Source organism: Epinephelus moara, chromosome 24, assembly GCF_006386435.1.
Source record: "Epinephelus moara isolate mb chromosome 24, YSFRI_EMoa_1.0, whole genome shotgun sequence".
In the NCBI taxonomy this organism is placed as follows: domain Eukaryota; kingdom Metazoa; phylum Chordata; class Actinopteri; order Perciformes; family Serranidae; genus Epinephelus; species Epinephelus moara.
The window spans coordinates 16,258,281-16,267,731 of NC_065529.1; the positions used below are offsets into that span (position 1 = coordinate 16,258,281).

At 39.9% G+C, this 9,451-nt stretch overlaps 1 protein-coding gene across 1 annotated transcript in view; it reads right to left on the minus strand.

Annotated features, from left to right (window-relative positions):
- Positions 1-9,451, minus strand: part of LOC126386031 (sodium- and chloride-dependent neutral and basic amino acid transporter B(0+)-like) — a 10,671-nt gene continuing 1,220 nt past the window's right edge. Inside the window, exons 4-15 of the mRNA XM_050038118.1 lie at positions 7,067-7,228; positions 6,768-6,882; positions 6,546-6,678; positions 4,684-4,824; positions 4,443-4,578; positions 4,253-4,345; positions 4,035-4,160; positions 3,826-3,944; positions 3,639-3,738; positions 3,434-3,543; positions 870-1,037; positions 1-721 (exon numbers count right to left, since the gene is read on the minus strand). Of these exons, the coding sequence (XP_049894075.1) occupies positions 566-721; positions 870-1,037; positions 3,434-3,543; positions 3,639-3,738; positions 3,826-3,944; positions 4,035-4,160; positions 4,253-4,345; positions 4,443-4,578; positions 4,684-4,824; positions 6,546-6,678; positions 6,768-6,882; positions 7,067-7,228 (1,559 nt within the window). The 3' untranslated portion in view covers positions 1-565. The remainder of the gene's footprint in view (positions 722-869; positions 1,038-3,433; positions 3,544-3,638; positions 3,739-3,825; positions 3,945-4,034; positions 4,161-4,252; positions 4,346-4,442; positions 4,579-4,683; positions 4,825-6,545; positions 6,679-6,767; positions 6,883-7,066; positions 7,229-9,451) is intronic.

Here is a 9,451-nt window from a genome sequence, read left to right on the forward strand (position 1 = left end):
ATGGACGAAGAACTTATTTATTGTAGAATATCATACAAACGATGTGGTTAAGTGACAGGAAACTGAACTTGACATAGAAAGACAAGCATGATTACTGACACAGAAACAGTCAAGAAACAAGAGAGCATTGCTAATATTGTTCTCAGTAGCTTTCAGCCGCTTTTCATACATTGTTTTTGGTAATTGGTCTGTGTGGTAGAGTCCTAAATGGCTCTGCTCCATTTTACTATAAACACAAGACCTCACACAAGCTTGTTGCATATTGCCTGTACCAGCAGGGAATGGTGGACAGCAGATGAAAGTGTGTCTGATGAAAAGAATCAAAGACACTCAGGTACTTTTTCCAGACCAAATCACAGCTAAAACAAAAGGGAATATCAGCCTTGACATTATAGCTTAGACATTTACACAGCCTGCAATAAGATGTCCATGTTACTCTTTTTCTGCTGAACTATTAGGCAAGTATTTTCACGTAATGCATCTTTATCTATTAGTACAAAATGTTCACAGATTACACTGCTTCACCAAAGTGAAGAAAACAATAGTTAAACACACAAAACACACATCAGAGCCATGAGCTTGAGATTACATTTACATTTCCTTCTACTTTGTTTTTATGGCTCATCCTGAGGCGGCAGCGTTCTTGTGAGTAGCGTTCTCCTCGATGAATGTCCAGGTAGGGATGCCATTCTTCAGCTGGAGCGCACAATGACTTCAGGCGCTATGGAAAGAAAAAGATTTGCACTGTTTCTTTATCACGTCTTTAAATTCATGGAAAATGTACGCAATGCAATACTTTAAAAATGTAGAGAAAAACTCAAGTGTTTTGAACCCTATTTTGTTTCAGCTATCATAACACACATACACACCTTCCAGGGACTTCCCACTGCTCTCATCAGCTTATTCAGAGCGATGACAGGGACCCAGAGGAGGACAAATGCCGCCATGCACCAGCCCAGAGCCAGACCCCACACTGGGTACTGAATTTCTCCATAGTCGGGTGGCTGAAGGTCCATCAGAGACCAGATCAAGATCACCTAGACAACAAAGCCAGTTGGTTTCATTGATCCAACATGATCAGAACTAATGTCATCAAATTTCAACAGTTTCATTTTTCTTCTCATTTCTTTCAATTTCTAGATTTGCTAAAAGGCAGTTACTAGGGGTGTAACGGTACACAAAAATCTCGATTCGGTACATACCTCGGTACACAAGTCGCGGTTCGTTTTTTTTTTTGGTACAGTAATGAAAAAAATAGACAACTATTAAATATCTTTTACTTATTGGTAACCTTATTAAAACATACCACCACAGCAGTTAACTCTTTTTACACAATTTTTGAATGAAACAAATATATATAAAATCCTGCTTTTTCACATTGTTTGAATGAAAATAGAAATATAAAAGTGAAAAATAAAATCCTGCTGTTTTTTTAACACATTTTTTGAATGAAAAATATAAATATACATTTCTGCTTTAACAGTTTTACTCAATTAAAATAAAAAGTATAGTGCAGCTGGTCAGCTTTAAAGCCTGCTCAGATTCAGTTTTACTAGGAACTTACTTAGCTTTCCCACTTTGTTAAAGTGCAGTAAACAAAACATGCTTATATCTAAAGTGCAGCTTAAACAATTTTACTCAACTCCAATGGCGTTGATTATTTCTTTAGCGCGATGGTCAGGGAAACGCTCTTTCTTTTTAAACGACGACGATATCGTAGTTTGCACCAGATTGCTTTTTCTAGTCGTGCCGGTTAACGTTCAAACTCGGGTGGTGTCGCTTTAGATGCGTTAGCATGTTAGACGTGTTTCCAAGTACATACCCGACCGCTGTTCTGCAGTGTCGGCACACTGCTTTTGTCTTGTCCACTTGTTTATTTCCATCTTCGTATTTTACCCTGAAACCAAAGTGTTCCCAAACGGAGGACTTAAGGTTTGCGGGTGGGTCTTCAGGTTCGTCAGACTCACTTGCCATATTGTCAAAATGCGCGAATGCGCTGCACAAAGTGAAAGCGGACATTTACGGGACTCGGTCCGTCACTCAATTATGTCCGTCGGGGAACTAGATATTTTAAATGGTTCGGCTCGCAAAAACGGAATTAAAATAAAACAAAATAAAATAAAATAATATCCTGCGCCCAATAATTCAGTACAGGGTCGTGCCGAACCGAAAGTCGCGTACCGAACGGTTCGACACAAATACATATACCGTTACGGCCCTAGCAGTTACACAAAGACCTCACATACAAACATAAAATGTAAAGTTAATTCACTGAGTCAGTGTCAGATGTTGGAATACAGGTTAAAGCGACACTGACCTTTGACATTTTCTTTGTTTAGGTTAAAATGCTATTAATAAGCTGATGGCACACTAAATTTTAAGTGATAAAAAAAATCATAATTAGACCATTCTCATATGGTTCTAAGAAAATTCTGACCAATCATTGCATTCGGACCGAGCATCCTGTCTGTCTTCCCCGCGTGGAGGCCTCCGACTGACATAACAGCTCGCATTGCCTCTAATGTAACATAGGCTATAACGTTATATATGACAACACAGCATCTAGTTGCTAACGGTTAGCCTACTGTAGCCTAACATTGCCTGAGCCTCTGTATTATCTTCCTTGTTTGTTGCCAATCACCAGTACTATCAAACGTTAGCATTTACGTTATATTATAAAACTCATCAGTCATCACTGACCCCAGATAAGTTTCAAAACTCCGGGGTTGCGTTTCTCTTGGCGTGTTACACTGGCTCTCCTCTTCCGTGTATCTAATGTTATTTTGCTAACATCTATCCTAGACATAATGAGGACGTAATGGAGGAGGGGGGAGTAGGCCTGTGGAGGGAGGTGGAGTTGCAGGATGAGGGGGATGAGAGGTAACCCAGCCCAATCAACAGAATAAATGTTGACATTGTAAGTTTCTGTATGTCACAGTCATAAATTTCATACATCTGACATAGCTCAGATTACATACAGTAAATGAGCTGAGGTTCTCATCGAGAGCTGGAGGGAACAGTGGATGATATGACCCCCAAGCGAGACAACCACCAAGCAGCTGACAGTAGCAGACTGCTGTAAGAGACCATCAAAGTGTTATTTAATGGCAGTTTGGGAGATGGCAAGCCATGTTTGTAGTGACCAAACCATGTATTTGGTATATGTGAAGAAACATAAAGTTTCAACATATTCGCTATGTATGAAATGTTGATTGTAACATATCCCTGGTTTGCAGAAAGGTATTATTCTGGCAATTGAGTTGGATAACCAGCCACCTTTGTTCATTTCTTTATGCTGCTTTTGCATAAAAACTCTTGACTAAACTGCTGTGATGGCACTCATTAACATATGCATGTACATTCAAACAGATGCTGCCGGACATGATTGATACAGCGTGAGTCTTTTGCATCAGGGGTGTGATGTTGCACTCACCGATATGATGCAGGGGCTGATGAAGAACCAACATGCTCTCCACCACAGCCAGAAAGTGAAACTCTTCTTTCCAATCATCATCTCAATGTCTTTAATAAAACGGTTTCCTCCTGTAATGCATGAAAAGAATACTCACACGTTCACAGCTGCAGTTTAAGGCTCTCTGTCACCTTAATGTGCTCATATCTCCAGTTATCATATTTACCATATATGTAGCAGACGCCAATGATCTCCAGGAGAACCAAACATAGCAGAACCCAGGTGGCAACAAAGTGGTCGATTAGTGTCACCCAGTATATTCCTGCCTACCTCAGACAAACACACAAGCTGAGTATGTCAACTAGGCCGGTGTCAGACAACAGAAACATAAAGTTACACTAATGCAGGCTTACCCTTGTGACACATGGCAGGCCCAACAGGTACAGGATGGAAGATACTGTTATCATCAATAGAGCTCGTCTGGATTTGAAGAGTTTAGGGAAGGCATCGAGCAGGCAGGTGATGATCACCTCTATTGACAAGAAAAGATTTCAGGATACATCAATCTATCACATCATTGTCTTAATGTTACCCAAGTGTAAATGGCAGCTGATGACCTCACCTATTCCTGCAAATTGAGAGTCCAGTCCAACAGTCAAAAGCATGAGGAAGAACAAAATGGACCACAGAGGGGAAATAGGAAGCTTAGACAGAGCGTCTGGATATGCAATAAATGCCAGGCCAAATCCTGCAGAAAGACAAAGAAACAAAACATCAGAGGCCACCTGCTAGTCTTCCACATTTTTATTAATTGGTGCCCAAATGGTTTATTTGTCTGACCGTCCTTCACCACTTTTCCAACAGGCATTTTGTAGATGTGAGCCATGTGACCCAAGATTGAAAATATGGCAAAGCCTGCAAGCACACTGGTACCTTGGAAAAGAGGAAAATAGCAAAATAGATAAGATTACGATATATAAATAATTTAAACTGTCTTTAAATAATGCTGTTACAATGGCTGTTCTCCTACCAGCATTAGTAAGTGTTACAACAAATGAGTCCTTGAACACATTGTTGTGGAAGTTGTTGTATGAAGCAAGAGTCATGACTCCACCCCAGCCAATCGAGAGAGAGTAGAAGGTCTGGGTTGCTGCATCTTTCCAGACCTAAAAAATCCCCGCAATTGTGCTTTAAGTGATATTAAAGTTTTGCTTTTCAAACTCAGATGGTTGCAATGCGTCACAGTCAAACAGGAAATGTTGGGTTCCTACCTCTGCTTCTGTCAGTTTAGTTAAATTGGATTGGGAGCCAATGTAGAACTCTATCCCATCTCTGGCTCCCTCTAGTGTCACCCCTCTGATCAGCAGGATCAGAATCACCACATAAGGAAATGTAGCGGTGAAATACACAACCTGGGGAGACAAAAAAAAAAAGTGAAAAAGTAAATCACTCATTTATATTTTCTTGCATTGCTACTTAGAAATTCAAATATTTATTGCAAAACCTATCAGGGTTTACCAAAGCCATGCTGCCATTAGCTTGTACCTTTTAGTCTCTGCATCTAGCATTCACTCACAATTCTAATCTCAATGTAGTTCTTAATTAGAATCTGCATATTGTGTACATTGAGTAATGTGATATTTTTGGTTATACACTCATTCACTTTTTTGCCGAGAGTTAAGATGAATAGACTGAAGCCACCCTTATGTCTGTATGTAAAATATGTAGCTGCAGCAAGTGGCAGGTTAGCTTAGCTAGCATAAAGACTGGCTCTATCCAGTGATAACCAAATCCAATCTAGCTATCAGCATCTCTAGTTCACTACTTAACATGTTTTAGGCTATGGTTTTCCTGAGCGCCAACCGCAGTTCAAATTTCAGCCATGACAAAACTGAAGACATTCCCATCAGCCTCAGCACATGAAGCCAAAAAAGGTTTGACCTGCTGGGTGTAAAATTACCCAGATCTTCCAAATCATTGGGCACATGAAGCAAGTGCACTAGAGATTTTGCCAGCTGAACAGCTATCGAAATGTTATCTGATTGAATAGATCAAAATGTGATAGTAAAAGGAATGCTTTCGTGGGGACAGTGACAGTAATAAAAAGTATCTACTAATTTACAGAGGTCTTTTATACAATATAAGTCTATGAAAAACGTATTTTTGGGCCCAATAGTATCACGTGACGGACCAGGCAGCCGTAGTTAGGCTACACATCTAGACACAATGTCAAATTGGTCCAGTGCACTTCCTTGGGGGCTGATTATTGCCTATATTTATATTTGTTGTTAGGTAACGACCCCTAGTGGCCGTAGTAATTATAACGGGAGCAAAGAAGGAAGTCAGGTGATGTAATGTAAAGAGCTGTTGAGGTGGTCAGGGTGGATGGATGGGTCAAACAAACACAGGACTTTGATCCAGGAAACAAGTGTACATGTCCTGTGTGAAAACCAGACATCACCGTTGAGTTATTTTAACTTATATTGCGTACTTAACCTCATGTCCTCACATAAGCTCATGTTGTCACATAACATCACGGCATGGTGACAATGTGACATTACATTTGCATGAAGGTTCATGTAAGTTACATAACAAACATACTTATTTTAACCAAAACCATGACTTTTTTTGCTAAACCTAACCAAGTAGTTTTGTTGACTAAAACTAGGAAACACTCCTGTGGGTCGTGTCAGAAAGGAACTAACAACCTATGTGGGCGTATGGGTTCAAGGACTTGTTGCAAACATTACATCTGCTGTTAGCATTGTGAACATATTAATGTATAATGATAATGTTATCATTTAGCTCAAAGCACCACTTTGCCTGAATAGGCTAAAGCCTCATAGAGCTGCTATCCTGCTGTAGACTTTTAGTCTTGTTACTGTACAACTGTGACAGTGGTATCCATCTTGATTTCTAACTCTAAACAAGAAGGCTGATCAGCCTTTACCAAAATGTGGAGCTGTTCAACTGTCTTTCTTTGGCTGAGTGAGAGGTTTGCTTGCTTTGTATTGCAGGAAACCCTTCAGATAACATTTGGTTGACTGATTTTTGCAGTGGGCTTGATACATGCATTGGCCCTGACATTGGACTGTGGTGCTATGTGTGTGCTATGAGGTGGATGTTGTCTTACTTTGCCTGATGACTTGATGCCTTTGATAAGCGCTGCAGTGACAAGAATGGAGCTCAGCAGCAGACAGAGGGCCAAGTGCCAAACTACTGGTCCTGTTTCATCCAGACCGCTGGATCTCTGCAGAGCCACATGACTGAGAAGGAAAGACATATGTCTGTACAGCCACAGCAGTATGACAAGTGTGTGTACTGGTGCTTGTTTGCATGAGTGTGTGATTCTTACTCCCAGTACTGCTCACTCGGGCTCTGCACTGGCACTGTGATCATGTTGGATGAAGGACAAGTGCTGTTTTCCTGAGTCCAGTTGGTCACTAAAACACCACTTACATTGCAGTACACTGTAAAGAAAAGGTAATGATCAGAGCAGTGGTAATTTACAAGCAGTAATACCCCAGAATGAAAAATCATTTAATTATTTAGCTTTGACCTGAAGCATATACAAGTACTTAACACTGATAAAAATTGTACTGAATTGCACTTTGATCCATGACTCCTTAAAATAATTTTAGGGGGAAAAAGCACCTATAGGTGTGGCGCTGCAGTTACTGTCAACCTGACTGAGGCAGTTGGACCACGGCAGAGGAGACTGGAAGGAGGCGAACATGTAGTACAGGCTGTAGCCCATGATGACATTATAGTAAACTGATACTATTAGAGTCACCATAACCATGGCAACGCCAACACCTGAAGAAGAAGCGAGAGAGGTTATAAGACATTGCTGCTTTTATAAGATGTTTTTAAAACATCCCTCTTCAAAATCTCTTTGGGTGCATTCTAATTTTTTCAATTCATGCGTCAGTACTTTCAGCTGTCTTAAAAAACTATGATTCCCTTTGTAGTGAAGAAAGTCTGTTTTAATTAAGTTAGAGTCTACTGTGTTAAACAGTCCCCAGACAGTGGAAGCTTACTGATATTAGATCTCTGTTATACTTTTACTTAATTCCCCAGAGCAGCTTAACTTCATAACATAAAAGCTGCTAACGAGTTGTCCAAATGGAAAATGTCAAAAAGTGTTATCGTGATCAACTGGTGTTTTAATCTTTACAAACTGTTCAAATCAAATCAGATCAACTTCATTTATACGGCATTTTTCATTCAACACTAACACAAAGTGCCTCACAGAGGTTAAAAACAACAAAGAACCAAAACAGTGAAGAAAAAAGAAAAAAGTGTTAACTGTTAAGTAGCAATCATATTTAAACTAGTCTCGCTCACCAGACCTTTCTCAAGAAAAGAAAGGTCTGGCTGGGCCGACTCTCACTTTAAGATTGGAGAAAAAAACGCCGCGGCTGCTTGTACTTCTTTCAACCAATCACAATCGTTCTGGGCAGTGCCACAGCAACGGTGTGCTTGCAAAAATATTGCCGGGGGGAAACAGGTTTTGGTGTAACACGCCCACAAAAATATCACCTACAGGACGCAAACCATGGCAGAAAAATGGCTACATCCCCGCAAGATCAAACACTGCAAAAGTTAGTAAAGGACGTGTTGAAAACGGTTGAAAACTGCTACACAACCGGAGGTGGTAGGGCGGGACTTCTGGTTTGTTCCGCCCAATGAGAGGCTGATCTCTGCAGCAAACTTCCGCCCACTCAGACTATATTTAAACTAATCAAACCATACTGTGCTCTGTTTGCAGATCAGTACAATTTAAACTGACTGTCCACAAAACTAGATTACGCTTGTAGTCATGCTGCAGTAATGTATACTTTATGTAGGAAAGTCATTTTCTTTTAGTTTCTGCTCAGTTCTGAAGATGAATCCACAGTATCAAATCTGGAAACTGGGAACAACAGACTCTGCAACAGCTTAAGTTCAATAATATTGATCTTTCTTACAGTGTCATGACGGCTTTTTGTTGCTTTTGTTAACGAGTTGTTTATCATATCTTTGTAATGTTTACTGTCATCAGTATTACATAGTGTCACTTAATATCGCCTCAAATGTTATTTTCATTTTTTATTATTTTCATATTCAAACATAGACTACTCCCCAAATTACATTCACATAACTTAACCTAAATTAAAAGATTTTTCAAGAGTGTCTTAAAGCAATAGTCAATTTGCCAACACTAAATTTTGCTATTGGTCGATTCAGACTTGACAACATAAACATTTTAGATTTGTCCTTGTATTTCTTGTTAAACCGCTTGTTAATGTAGTGGCTGACAGGTAGTAAATAGGGACCAATGCTGTTGCCCTAGAACCCAAACAGCATTGAAGCAGTCCAGAAAGCTGTAATCTAATTTGTACTGATGGTTTGAAGGACTGAAGGATATGCATTGGCCTTAAAGGGTTAAAGTTATAAAATCAAACAGGCTGAAAAGTAATGCACCCAAATATGGACATATCTTACGTAATCATGAGCCAGTAATTCATGCATAACCCATGTATTTTGGAAGGTTGTGATCATGTGACAAATGCACTGACGGGAGTGAACACGGAAGGGATCCTGAGCAGTCTGTAAGGAGGCAGGTAGTTGTGGTGGATGGGTCACAAAACACAGGCCTCTCCCCGGGGACTTTAGATTGGTGTTTGGCACTGTGTAAACTTTGAGTGAACTTCCTCCTCACTATGTTTCTTATCCCAAACCCAGCCACAGTAACCTTACTTGCCCAAACCCAAAGACGCCCAACCATGTTCTTTTCCTAAATCTAACCACAGTAACTGTAACTGCCTAACCACATTAACTTTACATTAATTCTATAACTTTAACCTTTTTAAAGACATTTGTGGGGCACTAATTATCAAACAAACAAACTGATGTGTGTGCATTTTTGTAGAATAGCATACAAACTGTTCTATGAGGATATGTTGAACCAATCAACCTACATCTCCTCTGAAGTCAGGCATCATAAAAAAGTGGATTTTTGGTTCCAGAGTTGAACATTAATAACCAACAGCCTCA